The sequence below is a fragment of the Talpa europaea genome (genome assembly GCF_964194135.1).
Source record: "Talpa europaea genome assembly, chromosome: 10".
Taxonomy (NCBI): Eukaryota; Metazoa; Chordata; class Mammalia; order Eulipotyphla; family Talpidae; genus Talpa; species Talpa europaea.
The window spans coordinates 105,331,957-105,350,209 of NC_140077.1; the positions used below are offsets into that span (position 1 = coordinate 105,331,957).

General features: G+C 43.8%; 1 protein-coding gene across 1 annotated transcript in view; it reads left to right on the forward strand.

Annotated features, from left to right (window-relative positions):
- GATB (glutamyl-tRNA amidotransferase subunit B) overlaps nt 1–18,253 on the forward strand; it is a gene marked incomplete at both ends in the record, with an annotated part of 57,826 nt that overhangs the window by 15,247 nt on the left and 24,326 nt on the right. Inside the window, 4 exons of the mRNA XM_084245592.1 lie at nt 9,288–9,401; nt 11,861–12,059; nt 12,492–12,614; nt 17,948–18,061. Coding sequence (XP_084101718.1) covers nt 9,288–9,401; nt 11,861–12,059; nt 12,492–12,614; nt 17,948–18,061 — 550 coding nt within the window. The remainder of the gene's footprint in view (nt 1–9,287; nt 9,402–11,860; nt 12,060–12,491; nt 12,615–17,947; nt 18,062–18,253) is intronic.

Genomic DNA, 18,253 nt, shown 5'->3' on the forward strand with positions numbered 1-18,253 from the left:
TGCTCCCCGCTCTGGCTCTGGTGAATTCTCTCACCCTCCCGCGCTTCTGACTGTACCCAGTGCATGTATAAACCAAACAAACAAACAAATAATAAATAAATAAATAAATAAGACATGCCTCTAGAAAATTAAAAAATAAATAAATAAATAAATAAATAAATAAATAAATAAATAAATAAATAAATAAATAGAAGTGAGAATTGCCTGGTTCCCATTCTTAGCCTCAAGCACCAAAGTGTTCCTGTCTACATTATCTGCTAATTGTTCTTTCCCAACAAAACATAACAGAATTTTTCCTTATAGCTGGTTATAAACATTTAAGATGCCTACAGTCTCTCATAACCTTTACTTAACACAACTAGCTGGTTAGCTAGCTTATTTCTTGTTCTCTTCCATTTTTATATCTATGTAGAAAACTTAACGTGTAAGAAAGCACTTCATAAACTTTCAAGTGGCATGTAAATGTTATTTGGTATTATTATGGTACTCATTCTTTTAACTTTGCACCTTTAAAATACAGATATTTCTATTTCCTATTAGCCAGTGGGGGGTGGGAGGTGGAAAGCTCTGTAACAGTCATCTGAAATAACCGAAGCCGCCGCATATGCCCACAGCGTGAGTGCCTATTGTTCTGATGTTATAGATGTCTTTCAGAGAAGCACAGATTGAGAAATTGCAGATGTATTTACACAGTCCAGGTAATAGAATGGAAGCTTCAAAAGAAAATTAGGTAGACATGCAACTTTGGGGGAAGCAAAGAGCATTTTCAACTAGAAAATATATAATTGGTGAAAATTATTTTCCTATTAGGTGAAAGAACAAATCTTCTTTCATATTCTTGATTACATATATGTTGTCTGTACGTGGGACTAACATGCTTTATGTGTTGACAGCGCCGAATTCCTGTGAACAGATTTTGCACATGCTGCTAAGAAAGTTGTACCTAACTTCGTTACCTATGCAGAGGCCTTAATAGATCCCATCACTAAATGATGGCATAGGAAAGCTTCAGACAGATACGGTATCTGGAATGTTTTCTACAGCAGATTTTTAGCAACAGTGAATGGAAGCTTAATTAGCCCAGGTTTAAATAACTCCTGCCTCCTCCAGGCTCCCCAGGTAACATCTCACCATCCTCTCCGGTAGAATGAGCTACAGTCTTGCATTGCTTAGCTGTGGGGGGGTGTGCCAAGGCAGGTGATTTCTTTGTTGTGCGCATGTCAGAGAGTGTGATTACACAGAGCTGGCGGGGAACAGCCCTTCACCATGCTACACACCCCGACTCCAGGTACAGCCAGTGGGAACCACTGTCACTGTGTACTCAGTCTGTTGACCGAGGCATCATTAAGTGACACGTGACTGTACTTCTTTCTCCACCCCACCCCCCAACTTTTTATTAAAAACAACTTCAGACCTGTAGCGAGGTAGAAGGACTATTACAGTGAACATCCATGCTGCGCCGGTGTTGTTTTTTTTCCCTTTAGATTAAGCCTCTGAGAGTAAGTTGAACACATTGTGGCACTTCATCTCTAAATAGTTCAGCATCTAGCTCCTGAGAACAACACATGTTCTTGTCTGATCACTATATATAATTCTCACTCCCAACAGAACGAGCTTTAGTATGTTATCATCATCGAAGACACAGTGCATACGCACATTTCACGGTTGTCTGGTATCATCCTTTATTTTCTTTTCCCCAATCCAGGATCTGATTAAAGATCACTTGCTGCATTTAGTTATCATTTCTTGTTTTCTTTCCTTTTCTTTTCTTCCCCACTTTCCCTGCTACACACCAGTTCAGTCCAGCTATATTATCTACTTTTAAAGCAAACATAATGAAGGAAATAGAGATTTTGCCCCTTGAAAGTTTGGCCTTCTTTCTCCTTTTAGCCTCCATGATTTCACAACTTGCCATGAAACCCCAACAACATGTTGTATCCCAACTGAAGGAATAAAATTAAAGATAGTTTTCTCTACCCCGAAGTCCATGACTTGGTAGATTCTTGTAAAGGCTTACTGCTCAGGACTTTCCTGGGACGGATGCTTGTGACAGGAACACTTGATCGAATGGCACATGTCTCTGTGAATTTGCTTTTGATATTCTCAGGCTTTGTTCCAGCAGTTCTATGTCCATGTCAATAGTGAATGCTTACCTGGCATTTCTTAGGGTTCTCTTCATTCAAACCAGTTGTTTTGTTTCTCAAAACAACTCAAATCACTCAACTTAATCCTTTATGTAAATATGGAAGTAGATCTCATCCTGGATCATTAGAGCTTCTCACTCATGAAAATAATGTTTCTTGTCTCTATCATTGATTACTCTTGAGATTTCAGTGATATGAAATAGTTTGTCATACCACTGAATCTCTGCAGGTGTAGAGTCTCGTGAGTGCATTTGAGGAACAGATAGAAAAGACTTGGCAGTTTCCGTCAGAGGGCAATCTGAAATGAACGGATTGGTATGTTTCCACATTTTTACTACTCATGTTAATTAATTCTCAAAATTTATAAACAAGAAAAACTCATATTCAGAACTAAAGTATGGGAAATCATTCTCCATTAAAGAACTTTGTCCCATCCCAAAGTTTCATTTTAAAAGAATAGTCATTTATTTTTTTACGTGATTACTGTCTACTTCAGGACTTCTATTCTTTGTAGACATTCTTTGAATTTCAAAAGTAACTACTATCTTAGCAGATAGGAAATTACAGATAAGTTGTGGGCAACAACAAAATAGGGGTGAAAATTGGCTCAGCTAGCTGGGTTATAATTTCAACTTGATAGCAAGAAGTTTCTTTCACTTGAGAGTGGGAGCTTTCTCCAGCCAAAGGCAAGCATCCAGTGTAATCCAGGAAAAATTTGCCTTACTATAAAACAGAGAAAGTGAGGTAATATAAATGTCCTAAGACATCAAGAAATATGATCTCTGCTCCACTGGAGATAAAACAGTAATTATCACAAAAGGTGTTGATTATCATTGAAGGGAGAAATATGATGTTGACATAATGCATAATCCCAGCATCTGTTGTGTCTTACTTTGGAAGTAAATTCAGACTAATGGATCTGTGGAGCTGTCTAAACCTGTTCTCATTAGATTCCCTTGCCTTCTAGAAAAGCTTATAGATGAAAGATTAAATCAAGTTGGGCATTTTGCCCTTAATAACATTGCCATTCTGAAGCTAGTATGTACTGAAATGTCTGCCATTTGTCGAGTTATTTTATTTTAATTCACAGAAGAGTCCTACAAAATAACTATTCTTCCCCTAACACATCAAGAAGCAGAAACTGAGAGAGGTTAGATAATTTGCATAAGGTCACACAACTTATCAGTACTAGGGGTGAGATTTGGACTCAGGTCTTTCTGACTCAGTCATGCCCCAGTTTGTCCATTGGTACAAGTCTTCTCCACATCAGGTTAATGGCCAATGAGTAATGCCAGATGAGTACTGTGGGGAAAGATGAGTAGAAACCAGCTAACCTGCACACTCAGTATTGGTTTTGACTGGCTTCCAACCACTCTCAAACCTTCCCATCTATCTTGGTTAACTGGCTGAGTATGAGGCTCCGCAAACAGACATGCTAGTAGTTGGACCGTTGACCTTCAAACCCAACACGAAATCCATGCAATCCGGGCTGTCGTGTGGGAGCTCTTTTCACCTGACATAGAGCCAGGCCCAGAGCTGCCAAGGCCAAGGGCTTTTCCTTCTTTTCCCTACAAGCCCAGAAGTGAGTGTCAGATCTTGGTATTCCAGTGGCCCAGAGAAAAGCAAGAGGTATTACTCTAGGGCCAAAGCCTAAGATAGTTGGGCTGCTCTCTCCAGCCCTGTCTGGTGGTGACAATGCCACCTGCTTTAGCCATCTGATCTTTCATGTCAGCAAAAGCGTAAGGAGAATGGGCCTTCTGACACTTTGAACCAGTGAAATGTCCTAGCCCGTCCTGGGGAGTGGAATCAGAGCAAGTGGGCAGCGAATAGAGAAAAGCCTCAGTGTGAAAGGCACTTGAAACTGACAAGCCACACCCCTCTTCTTTGAACAAGAGTTGTTTCCTGTCAAGGAGGTATTTGATTTTGTGGAAGAGGAATGTAAACAGAAGGCAAAAGGTAGCATTTACTCTCCCCTTTTCCCTTGGCAATGCCCATGTTTAGGCATAAAGAACACATGTATTTATATGGGTATATCTATGTAAATATTTAATATCTGCATCAGGCTGGTAACTTTTGATGGTAAATTCCACTTCAAAAAATATCTTAACTAACTGACCAGATTTAGCAAACTTCATCATCATAGCTTAAGAGTTTTTGCATTTATTTCAGGTGATAATAAAAGAAGTCAATGATGAGAAGGAATGTGGGGGTCAGAAAATGGGGGAGCAATTTTCTCTTCCATAATGAAAATTTATCTGTGTGCTAACTTTTGCCTTGAATATGAATCAGAGGGAGTTCACACTTTGAGACAAATTTATGGTTAGTAGTAAGATAAAGGCCCATTTTATTGCTTCATTTTTACTTAATAAATCTTAATTACTTTCTCTCCATAAATTACAGCATTTACCTTACTATTTCTTAATCATCTGATTTGTCATATGTGGCATTAGTTTCACAGAATAATTGCCATTTGGGCTTTTTGGAAAACATCACCTCAGAGTTTTTGTCTTAGTGTTCCAGAGGATTTGCTAACTAGACTTTTAGTGACTACACTAGTCTTGTCATTTTTCCTTAAAGTTTTAAGGCGATGCTGATACCCCTCAGATTGATTGTTGAGGTTCTCACCAGCTGAGGATGCAGTAAGTCAGGGAGAAAAATGGTATAAATTATAGACTTTTTTGAAAGACAATACAGCCTTATTCCTTTTTTTTTTTTTTTTTTGAGTACAACTTTTTTTTTTTTAAAGTAGATCACAATATTTCATTGTGTAGGTCCTCAAACCGACTCTAGTGAGTATTGTAATTAGCAGAATTTCACATACACATGTTAAAATCCTAGGAAGTATTCTATTGACTAAAGTAAGGTATGCAACCTTCTTCATTCTGTTAATTTGCTTAGCAAATCCTTTCCTAATAGTTCATGTAGACTTAGAGTTCAGTGGGGTTACCGCACAGTTTGTCTCCCAGTATATGAAGAGTCCATAGAACTTTCAATTTTATGTTGATTGGACAAACTTGAGATGGCGTCAACTCACTGATGAACTGTTCATCAAAAGAATGAGTCACATGGGCCTCCCCGGTGGCGCAGCAGTTGAGCGCTGGGTTGCGAAGCTGCCCGCGGCCTCTGCAGCGCCGGTTCGATCCCCGGCTGCTCCCAGGCCACCAGAGGAGGGTCCCACATGGCACGCAGACCTCTCCTGCCGCCCGCTGCTCCCCTCAGCAGTGTACTTCGGTCCTTCTGCCTGCTCTGCTCCCCGCTTTCGCTCTGGTGAATTCTCCCACCCTCCCGCGCTTCTGACTGTACCCAGTGCTTGTATAAATAAATAAATAAATCTTAAAAAAAAGAAAGAATGAGTCACAGGAATAAATATAAAAATATATGTATCTTCTGTGCTCACAGTCTTTGCTTATCATACCTTACTTATGTCCTTCTTAGGTAAAAGAATTAATCTCTCATTTGATAATTCATTTTATAGGTACTTGTGTATCAGGGTTTCAGAAATCTAGTGATAAAACATCCCTTGCTAATCAAAAATACCCACGGGGTCACTCATTTTCAAACCCACTACATGCCAGAGACTGTGTGTGCACTGAGTATTTTACAATATTGAAAGAGCACCGCGCTTGCCGTCTAGAAGCTCAACATCTGAAAACGAACCTGTAGAGACGGAAAGTGACAAGAAGATGTTAGAAACAATAACTGCTTTAAATTATCTGCAGTAGGATTTGGTTGAGTAGCTTCTCCTGAGTTATGGGCAGGTGTTAGTTTTGAGAGCTAACTCGAAGGCCCTTTATTCTTAGAAGATTTAAGATAGAATGTAGCAGTTGAGAGCCCAGCTCCTCAGGGCTTGACTTTCTGTCTCTGCCACTTACTCTCTGTGTCACTCTAGCCAAATTGCTTCATCTTTCTGGTTGCCTTCGTTATCCATCAAGTGAGGATCATTACAGCATCTGCTCCAGCATCACTGAGAGGGTTAAATGGCAAATGCACGTTAAATGGCGCCCCTCCTGCCATGTGCAATGAGCATTAAGCACTGGCTGTTACCCTTCCTAAACCCAACCTACAGCCTCCTGACTCAGTTGGGAAAGGGTGCTGCTTGAGTTCCGAGGAGCATTGTTTTCTTTCCACATGAAAGCTGTTGTTGTCAGCCCTGAGATCTTTGTAGTCACTTTATGTTAATTGTAAAGAAAATTTTGGAATTTTCTTTCTTCAGGATAAGTTCATCTTCTGAGTTTTCATGTTTCCTCTTTGATCACATCATACATGATTGGCTGTTGCTTCAGGGCAAAAAGAAATTGGAGGCCAGCAGGTGGACATAACACCTTATAGCAAAGAGTCCCAGCTCCTCCCTGAAGCCTTCCCTAGACATCCATCACCTCCCTCCTTGTTTGGGTTCAACACACATTAATCGAGCATCACTATTTTTCACTTCTATAGTGGGCTGCAGGGATACAAGAATGAACAAACATTCCCAGCCTTATAAAAGTCTAATGGAAATAGATGTCAACAAATCCAGTCTGCTATGACACAAGCACAAGTGGCAGTGTGTGCAAGGTCAGAGGTCAATAGGAAGCATGTGAGGAAGGCTACAAAGGTGGTGACATCTTGGTAGATTTTGAGTGGAATCAAATAGGGAGAGTCAGCAGGTCAGCATGGTTTGAGCAAGAGAACAGGGGGGAGGTGGCAGGAGAGGAAATAAAGATGTAGATGGCAGCTGGGTCGTGTCAGAGCTTTGTCTTAATCATATGGACGTTGGGGCCCATTAAGGGATTTGGGGTGATAGAATGATGCAAGATTTGCATTTTTAGTAGGATCACTCTTGTCTTGAATATGCGCTTGAAAAGAATATTGGACGCAGTTCCATTCAGTGCTATCCCCAGAAGCCTAGTCCTTTATAGACATTGAAGAAATTCTTGGAATGAAGACAGCCCAAGTTAAAGTTTCCGATTCGGCATTCTTTCTTCAGCACACGCTGACCTGGACCTCCATCTGTCACCAGCAGCTTGCTAAGATCATCATCAGCTCTCTTTTCTTGGCAACCTTTTAACTGGCACTCTGTTTACCAGCCCCTCTGGGCAACCATGGTGTGGGGATGATGGATGCTTATAATTCTGACCCTGAAGTACGTCAAGCCCACTAAATCATTTAAAAAAAGATTAAAGTATATTCAATATCACTGTAATGTTTGTGTGTGTTACTGCATTCTTAGTCTTTGAAAATTGATGACTTATCAAATGCTGTGTACTCGTGTGCACGCAGGTACAGTGAGAGTCTGTGATCATTCACAACCCTTCACTCCCCGCCAGCGCCTGGCACAGGCACACTCAGCACTGTACACCCAGGAATAAGCAAGCAAACAGATTGTCTTTATGTCAAGGAGGAGGAAACAGGTGGGCTTCAAAGGCGCAGCTTGGACAGGGAAGGAGAGGGGGTGTTCAGGAAGACAGTGGGAGTGATAAAGCGAGAACTAGCGAGACCAGTGTGTCAGGCAGTTTAAAAGTGAACCCATGCCGTGGTCCTGCAAGGTTGGGGCCCCGGGCTGTGTGCCTTGACCTGAGGCATTGACTTGGACCTGGCATCAGCACTCTCCCTCAGCTCTATTTGTCTTGTAGTAACAACTGTTCAGTAAAATGCCAAACACTAGCAAGAGAAATCAACAATAATTAGAGTACCCTTCCCCCACACACACATCTTCTCATGAAAACCATTATTATATAGAGCTGACAATATTTCTCAGCCCAGAATGAAGAATTTCCAATAGAAGCTGTGAGATGGTCCCGTCCTGTTAACTGGACTTCCAAAAAAAGGCATGCTGTGCTGGTCCTCTGGGTTTTCCTGAGGGATTGTAGATTGCAGATTGTAGATTACATTGTCTTGTACAGATACGTCCTTAAAATCAACAAGTTTTCACACCTGTCACACATGCTCATGTCGGGGATGTGCCCCTATCATTGCAGCCCAGAGAGCCAGGACTCAGATTTCTCTTTGCCACCCTCTGGGTGGTTCTTGCTAGCGTATGATTTGGGCAAGTATCTTAGTGTCTCGGGTCTTAGTTTTTTCTTTTTCTGACATTGAAATAATACAAATTCCTTCTGTGCAGCATGGCTGTAAGGCTGAAATAAAATGGTGGGTGTGAAAAATGCTTAAAGAATGGAAAGCTCTGTGTAACTAATAGTGTACTAAAAATGACAAAGAACATCATCAATATCTTAATCAAAAATAGAAATTTGTTTCATCAACAGGCAAAACATCCTCGGAAATCTCCCCAAGGTAGAATAAGGAAAATGAGCAATTGATTCACTTCCTCCTCTAGAGTGGGGATTCTGCCTGCTACTTTATCTGCTCCGCAAGGCAGATATTAAATCCCCATTTCAGAGATGAGGAAACTGGGGCACAGAGCTGGAGTGGGATTTGGGCCTTGTAACTCCACAACCTACTGCCCGTTCTCCTTTCAGGTTCTCTGATTCCAGATCCTTCAAAGTTGTTAAGAGCTGTTCACACCCTTTGGACTAGGAAATGGGGCAGGATGGGATCCAAAAGGTGCTCTGGGAGCCCCCAGAGAAACCAGCAGATCCGAGACAGTCTTGGGGCAGGCAGGTTCAAGCTCCTCTTTTACCGAGTAGCCTCACCTGAACAGAAGCTACAGGCAGGCCTACCTCACAGCCCCAAGGCCGTGGCCAGCGCCCTGTACATCCAGAGGTCCGCCCTTCTGTCAAGGTGAAGTGGCCCCCACCAGCCTTTTGGGTCCTGCCTGTGACTTGCATTGCCCACCTCAGGAATCAGCGCTCCTACCCCAATCCTCACCCCTGTGTGCTAAATGGCTCTTGTTCTGCTTGCAGAGAAAGACTAAATTTATTCCATATAGAAGCCACTTTACTGAGCTTTTCTGGGACCCTCCCTGTTCACTTTGATGTCAGATGTTGGGGGGTAGAGAGTCCCTGATGGGGCAGTTCATTAAATGCCAGTGGGATACCTTCTTTATAGAAACTGTCCAGACAAACAGTCAGCTTGTGAACTGGGGCTGCCCATGCAGAGAACCAGAGATAAGGACCAAATTGAATATTCAAGGAGGATGTCAGTGCGTGGGAGAAGCATTTGTTGAGCCTGTGGATCTAAGAGGAGCTGTGTGTGGTGTTTCCATAGGTTCTCAACAGGAGGTGCGTGGAAGCTGCGGTGATGACAGGCCTGGCTCTGAACTGCCGCATAAACAAGAAGTCCTTGTTTGACAGGAAGCACTACTTCTATGCAGACCTCCCCGTAAGTGTGCTTTATGATCTGCCTCTGGACGTTCTCAGAGCTGCGGGGTTTGGTGCAAGGGGATGGGGGTGCCACTCATGTTGGAGTCCTAGTTCAGTCCAGCTTAGCCGATGTTCTGCCCAACACTGATGAAGGCAGATCCCCACCCCAACCTACCCCCACCCCCAACCCCGTGTGATTACCCTGATTGCCAACTCCTTGCTCAGCTTCCTGCTTCTGGAGGCTTGCACGTAATTGAATGGGAGGTAGAAGCGGTGTTCACAGACCTGGCCCAGCCATGGTATCTGGTGCTAATTGTCTGTTAGGACAAAAGCTGACGCTGCAGCTGGCCTCATAGTAAATGCAGGCAGGGGCTCTGCAGACGCAGGGAGAGCTTGCCTCTTAAGTTCCCAGTAATAGGACTGTCTCCTTTGGAGACATTTCTGTCATCTCATAAGGACCAAGTCCACAGACAACATCAGCAGAAACATGGCCCAGAAACCCGGACTAATCACAAACATTGTGCAATAAACCTATGCTAACCAGCTTTTGCCTTAAAATTAGAAACTTTTTCTTTAAAAGAAGCCAGTGTGAGCCAGAGCCAGTTTTTCCTAATGCTGAACTCAACCAAAACTGAAATGTTTAGTGGATTTCCCAAAATAATATTTCCTTTGATCTGAGCCTCTGATAGTAAGTACATTGAGTCCTCTCAGCATCATCAGAGGTTCCTGGAACCTTCGACTTGAAGTGAAATGACCTTTAATGAAACGAGGTTGGAAATAACATCTTTTTCTTATTGCTTTTTGTTATGTGTCTGGGATTTCTCTCTTCTTGTGAATGTTACAATGAAATGACATTGAATGAGACAACATTATCCAAGGGCCTGCTCTACGGCCCTCCTTCAGATCTAGAAAACAGCCATGATGAAGCTGCTTCACACTATTCTCCTTGAGATAAAGATTGGGGTGAGCTATTTTCTAGTGGATGAGGTAGAGGATAGTATTAAATAAAAAGGACAGCCAGAGCCAGAATTCTCCAATTGCTGATTCTTTCCCCCTCTAGATGCCAGCCTTCTAGAAAATTCTACCATGTGGTAGGGTGCAGAGGGATAAACTGCATTTTTTAATCCTTTGGGGGTGACAACCAGTTTAGTTAAAGTGGGAGACTTAGCAGTATATGACTAAAGTCAGATGCTTTGTCTGTCTGTGGCTTTTGTTCTTTCTGGCCCAGGTAGCTCAGATAATCCAGAGTTAGTGTTGCCAAATATGACACGGGGCACAGTTACACTAGAAGGATATTCATTGTGTATCTAAATTAACAATTTATTCAAATTGTTCAAATTCATATTTAACTGAGCCTCTCCTCTTCTATTTGGGCACTCTACCCAGAATGTAATTTTTATGAATTCTGACATCCTGTTTCAGCACAGAGAATGAGTTGGCCCAGTGCATCAGTTCTCCAAGTGTATTCCCAGGTCACTGGCTTCAGCATCTCCTGGGAACTTGTTAGAAATACAAGTATCTCAGATGACTGCCCAGACCTGCACAGTCAGAAACCCTTGCAGGGAGGGGGCGGGGAGTGCATGGAAAATGTCTTGCATGACGATTCCGATGCAGCTAAAGGATGAAAACCTCTGGCCTGGCCAGGCAGCTAAGAGCACAGACACTGGATCCAGACCCTCGAGTCCACATCCTGACATTGCTACAAACTCACCCCCTGCGCCCTGTACCTAAGGTACTGAGAAAAGACACTGGGACCCGCAAGCATTGCAGACACTTGAGCTCTGTATTCTCCACGCCTCAATATTGACCTGTGTCTCCTTAGCGTGTGCTGATGCGCGGGTGCATTTGAAAGTAATTCCTCCTCTCCACACAGAAGGAGGTGAGGGAGCCCTCAGAGCACCCATCAGTGTTTCAGCACTCTTTGCTTCCCGTTAGCCGAATGTGAGCATCACCGCACGTTCTGGCTTTCGGAGCAAGGAAGTGGGGTCAGGGAAAGCAGCTGGCATGGGGACGAAACAGACACAAAACAGGCTCAGACACACTAGCAACTGTGGTCGCTGTGCTGAGAGCCCACGGCCAAATGCTCAGCCAGCACTTCCCAATAAGGAGGGTCTGTCAGGAGCCCTGTAATCAGATGCAGGGTTTAGGCTAATGAGCTAAGGGAAAACAACAAATTCTTTTCTTGGGGACCTCTGACTATCAGATCATTATTCCCCAAATGGTTCTTCAGTAGGGAGGATGGGATTCGTGTTGGGGGTGAGGCAGAGGTAAGGGGGGAGGGGACAGGACAAGCCACAAGAGTCCAAGCTACATTATGACTGCAGTGTTGACTCTGATTTTTCTCCTTTCTTTTTCTGTTTGTGTTTTGTTGTATGTATTTTTAAGAAAGCTGATCGTTTTATGACAATGAGAAGATTGGTAAACTGGACCGCAGCTTTTGTGAGTGGACAAGTGACCTTATAACATGTTTGTGTGCAGGCCGGCTACCAGATTACCCAGCAGAGGGTTCCAATCGCTGTGGATGGGAGCTTGGCCTACAGCGTCTGTGTGGGGGCTAAGCAGAATGAGGTGATCACCAAGACAGTGAAGATCAAGCAGATCCAGCTGGAGCAAGACAGTGGCAAAAGCCTCCATGATGACCTGCGGGCTCAGACGCTCATTGATTTGAACAGAGCAGGTAGGCTCAGAGATTTTTCATTACTTTTCTTCCAGCCACCTGTCTTCCTCTCTAGAACTTTCGAAAACTAACTGAGGAAGCAGGTCCGAGAGCCTGACACATGGAACTCAGATTATCAGCTCTGGCACTGGCATCGCTGATTAGAACTCAAGGCTTGCCTGGGATGACTGTTGTGTTTGCTAACCTACCACTAAAATGAGACCAGTGGAGCTACCTAGTTGTGGACCCAACAGTCTAATAGCTTCCGTTGCCACTAAAAGAAAAGAACCAAAGTTAAACATCCAAAAGTGGGAGGAAAGGAAGAAACGAGTCAGGCCCGAACCCACCTTGAGAATCTTTGGGTGATTCAGGGTTTTCCTAAGACTTCAGCCTCATGTGTCTGATGATCAAATTGGGTAGCTCAGTCAGACTGCCTCTGCCTCTCTCTGGCAGGAGTCGGCCTTCTGGAAGTGGTCCTGGAGCCCGACATGTCCTGTGGAGAAGAGGCGGCTGCCGCAGTCCGGGAGCTACAGCTGATACTTCAAGCCCTGGGGACCAGCCAGGCAAATATGGCAGGTGAATCAGCCCAGAAGCTGTCTCTCCTTTCCTGTCTCTCTTTCCACTTCCTAGGTCTCTTCTCACTTGAGTTCTGCATCAGCTACTTTGGAGCTGTTTACATCCTTTTTTTCCCGCCTTCTGTATCTCTAGGGGTTTTTTCCCTTAGAATTTTCTCTGGATTCTTTTCTGAACCCCCAACCAAAAATAAGCATTAGACAACAACAGAGCAGAAGCCCTGAGCCCAGGAATGGGAATTCAAGGACTCTATGCTTTCTCCTGGGTTCTTGCATCAAGTCATTGTGAGCATCAGAAGAATGTCTTTCCACACTTTCCCCTTTCTCACCTAAGAGACACGGTATTTATCCAGAACTCTGTGAACTTTGTGTAGGTGGCACCTAGTTGCCAGTTTTAGCTATTCCTCTTTAGTGTTTCCTTCTTTCCCTTCTTTTGGAGACCATTTGTCATGTACAGCTGAAGCTATACACCTAACCAGCCATCTGGGCACCCAGTAGCCAGTCATGTTTACACATCTTACAAGCAACAAATTGTAACATCAGGGCTCTGGTACAAGTTGAACCTGAAGACAGAACTTACCAATGAATTATATTTTGCAGCTACAGGCTGGAAAAACACAGCCCCTGAGTTTGAATGGAGTAAAGGTTAGCTGCCTAAAAGTTTGCTTGATGGACATGAGGCTCTATCTCAGAATAAGAGAGAGTTTTCCATTTTCGATTTGTCTCATGCTGTGTTTCTACCCACGGAACATAAATATGGGCAGATTGGATGGCTCTCCATTTTTGCACTAAGTGTTGCTTCTCTGTTGCTTTAAAAAAGTTTTTATTTTTCTGTCCTTCCTCAAAATCACTGTGATTCTTACCAAACCTATGGAATAATAAACAGGCCACCTGTTAACTGAGAAATAGCCCCATCTGGGTCCTTGCCAAGAGATAAACTGTAACGGCCGGAACTTATCCACAAGTAACAGCTGAGAGAGTTCATTAAATCTCATTTGTTGTGACATTTTCTGTTGCTTTTAAATACAAATCCAATAGCTTTGTGCCTCGCCCAGTGCGACAGCAGTGGTTTGAAGTACTTTGGGAGCAGAGGTCTGCCTGGTGTCTTTAGGGTCCTGGCTCCTGTGTCCTTACCATGTCATCAGGCCAGACCCCTCTGCTCGCTCATTCTCTGTCCCACACCAACAGGACCACTGTGCAGAGCCTGGAGTCTGCAGCCTGGGGACTGAGGGTACCCTGGGGAGAGCAAGTGGACCCCCAGGTGCTTTTGGAATGAAGCTTAAATTACTATGGCTGTAATTCAGTGAGTTCCTGGTCACTTTGTTAATGACCGACCTGCTCAGCTGAGTTCCAAATGTCATTTCCTTCTCAGTGGACATTCACTGACGTTGAGATCCTCAAAGCTGGCTATTGAGCTGAACAGCCACTGCAATAGATGTCCTGAACATGTCAGTGCTAGTCCTGTCTGCCAGCTTGGACACTTAGCAGGTGTTCTTTGGTTCATTAAGCATTTTTTAAATTAATCTATCTCATTTAAACTTGACATTCCTGAGAGCATCCTGTGGTACAGGTGAGGAAACAGGCTTAGAGAGGTTGAGTGACTTGCCCAAGGCTCAGAGAGCCCAGTGTCTGACTCTGAGCCATCGCTCTAAGCTCTGCTCCATGCTGCTTCCAGGGCAGCCATGGCGTGTCGTGACTGTCACAGACAGACAGCTTAGTGGGCCCTCTGCACACGTGGCTTCCGCACCCTCCAACTCAACAGGCACGCATTGAAAATCCATACTACATCGTTAGGCCAGTGATGGTGCCTCTCCACTGAACACGCACAGCTTTCTTCTCACCCTTATCCCCTGAACAATAGTGTATAGTGACTATTTATGCAGCATTTATATTGTATTAGGTATCATAAGTAGTTTAGAAATAATTTCAGTCCACAGGAAGATATGCAGATTATATGCAGGTACTCAGCCATTTTGTATAAGGAGCTAACACATCCTTGGATTTTGGTATCCAAGGGGTCCAGAATCAGTCCCCATGGATACCGAGGGATGAGCAGTGTAGGAGAGTGTGGGTGCTGAGGGCCCAGACCTGGGTTGGAATCCTGTTCTCCTGTTTCTGGGTACAACAGCTGGGCAAGGTGTGTGACTTCTCTAAGCTTTCCACACTTTTTAAATGAGCCCCCAAATGTTGTGTACAGAAGGGAAGAAAGACGCAGAAGAAGAGAGGGAGTCATCCAAGTCTCACATAGAGCTGGGGTGGCTGGGCGCTGTCACTGGACTCCGACAGGGAAGACTAGCAGAGGAGCAGCTTTGTGGGAGAGAATCTGAAGTCCCTTTTGGATATGTTAAGTCTGAAATGCCTGAAGGTCATCTACATGGTTTTGTCATTAAAGCTATATTACAGGGAACGCACGTCATGGTGCACATAAAACGTGTCACAGGTCCTGACAAATAGCCTCTGCTCAGCAAACGGCGCGTGCTTTTGTTAACAATAAGTCATTTTAAATGTGGTCAATAAAATTTTGTCTCTTTTTTCCCCATCAGCCTTGTTATTTAAGTTCTGGAGAGTATTCAGTGATCAGAATAAGATAGCTCAACAGACTTTCTCATTAAATCTGCAGGCCTCTGCTGTTTACAGAAAGCTTTTGGTCCTAATGTTATATTTCTGGTGTGAATGCTTTATATTTATATATATATATATATATATATATATATATATATATATATGAGTGCTGCACTGCATCACTGTGCTCGGTGGTGCTGGTTTTTAGTGAGGCTGTTATAAATCTACTTCTAGAAGGTAGAAATTGAGCTTGAAAACATTCTCGTGATATGTGAGTGAAGGCCTCCCTCAGTGTTGCAGAATGCACTGAAGTAAACCTGACTGGTAAGGCTTTTGTGTACCTGAGGCAATTTAACTTAATTTGTTTAAAAGGTATTTTGTCTTCACTGGATAGAATGTCTTTTGTTCATGTTTGATACTATATTTGAATCCAGGCTAGTGAACACTCTTTTAACACCACGGGATACTAAATGATTCTCGCAGACATTTATGAAGTATGGTCTTCTCTGGGAGAGACTGAAATACATGCTTTTATTCCTTCTTCAAATTTGTGTTCTAAATTATGAAAGATGGTTTTGTTTTGAAAAGCAGGTGAGGTCCAGTTCACAGTTCCCTGAGTTCAATAGAAAGTTGTCTCTCAAGTATTGAGATTTGGCCCAGCCATATTTTAGAAGTTTTCCTTTGACCAGAGTGCACCTTCCAGATGACTCCAGCAAGATTTGTCCCTTTCAAATACAATGTTAGCCTTCATCAGGAACTCATTGTGAGACAGTAACCAGTTTGCTTACTCATTGCTCAGAAAACACCAGATTTTTGGCTCATTCAACAAGGTATTGATTTATTGAGCAATTACTGTGTGCCAGACCCAGCTCTGCATTGTGAATGGAGCAATGAAAAAGACATTCCTCCTGTGGTAGCTCATATTCATGAGGGAGATAAATGCATAAAAACAAAAACAGTTGCAGTGGAAAACTAGGGTGCTGTGTTAGCGGAGACCGCTAGAAGGTGAAGGCCTCTCAGAGTGGGCCAGATTTATTTGAGAATGAAGAATGACTTCAGGTCGCAGCCAGCAGGGCAGGATTGGCAGTGATCCTTCCAGGGAGCAGCTGAGGCAAAATCCCTGATCTGAGAAGAAGGTTCAAATATACTCAGGTCACATAGGTAACAAGAAGCATGTAGGAAAAATGGAATGTGGCATCAGATAAGCCTGGAAAGGTCGGTGAGGGCTCGATCACTGAGAATGGGGAGAGCGCAGTGGGAGGTCATTGAAGGCCTTTTAGAGAAAGGAATGATACAGTTAGGTTAATATTTTAGAAAACTCCTCTGGCCACTCTTTGGAAAATGGATTTCAGAGAGTAAGGTGAGATCCTGAAGACAATATGTGCAACAAACAAACAAAACTTGAGAGGATTTGCTTTAAAAAGAAGCAGAGAAACAATGGCTGAATAGCTGATGGAGAGAGTGTTGGGGTTTTGGTTTTTTAATGAAAAAACAGCCTCACTAAAGGCTGTAGTGGGGAAGTATCGGGGTATAGGTCAGGGGCTCAGGAGTGAAAGAATTCACCAGAGACAAGAGGAGAACAGAAAGGGGGGAGTTATTGAAATACACCCCTGAGAGGAGCAGTGGGCAAGCCAGGAAAGGTCTTCTGAGCTGAGAGAGGACCCAAGGCGCTGTGTATACTCCAGGCATCACAGATTGGCTGGGATAGCTAGCCTTGGGCGTGTCCTGACTCGTGATCTGAATTAATGGCTTCGTTCCCTAGGCAGTGCCATGCACTCCCCTTATCCATTTGAACCTTCCAAACTTGTCTGCTGGCCAAGGAGCGCAGGCTTCATTTTTAACCTTAGTAATGATACCCAAATACTACTGTGTCTGTACCTATCAAAGGGAATGCTGAGAGAGAGAGAGAGAGATCAATGACTTTGGTAGGAAAGAAAAGATAACTGGAAGAGCAACATCCCTAGAGTAGGGCCTCCCTGTTTGTCTTGGGATTATGCTTCTCTTTCCTCCGCCAGAGCCTCTGCATCTGCTCCTCTGACACCTTCTGCCTTGCAAGCTGCAGCTTCCAGTCTGCGGGGGCTCTTAGGGTCAGTGCAGGTCTTCCCAGGATGGGACAGCTCCCTCAAAGCCCCACCACGACTCTCCCCTTCGTGTCAGCTCCACCGCTGCAGCAAATCCTTACATCAGTCAGGAGGGTTCAGCATCATGTTTGTGGAAGGAAAAGATTATCACAGAACCTGGAGGAGGGAGGAGGGAAAATGCCCACATTTCTGGCTCTTGCCCTTGAGCTGTAAATTCTCAAGGACTCTCTTATAAATCTCTTAGAATCACTGTGGGAAATCCACATCCCATTGGAGAGCAGTGTAGGGTTATCAGATAATCATTTCCGAGACCTTCCCCAACTCAGCGCTGACACTGAAAAAAAACTTCAGCATGAAACTGCAGAGTAAATCTCCATTTTAACAATGTTGTTTTTCTTATTTGGCACAAAAGAAGTTAGTTTTCCGCAGCTGGCATATGCAGAATGTCTCCTCTCTTCAGCATGTGCACAAGCGCACACAGCAGCTCTATACACCCACATACATACACACACCTCGGTTGCCTCAGGACCATGATTCTCTTCAGTGGGAGGAAGTACCAGCCATGTGCTTCAGGACCTACTGTGCCTGCTCTGAGTTAGGTTGCTGGAGCTACATTGCAAGGCGTGTATGCTCTCGCGCCTTCCATGTTGCCTCAAAGAGTGTCTATGGAGTCATCGTTTTTCTCTCCTTCCAGAGGGCCAGTTGAGAGTGGACGCCAATATATCTGTGCATCACCCTGGGGAGCCTTTGGGTGTTCGAACTGAAGTGAAGAATCTCAACAGCGCCAAGTTCTTGGCCAAAGCTATAGGTGAATGTCAGCTGTTACTCCTCGTGTACTTCTTTCTATCAGTTGCCTCTTGCTGTGTAACAAGCCACCCCAAATCTTGGTGGCTACATAATAACCATTTGAGTTTTCATGGTTCTGAATCCATAAATGGGTGGGTCACAAATAACCCTTATAACCCAAATTGGTGAGGGGACGCTTAGCATGAAGAACAAC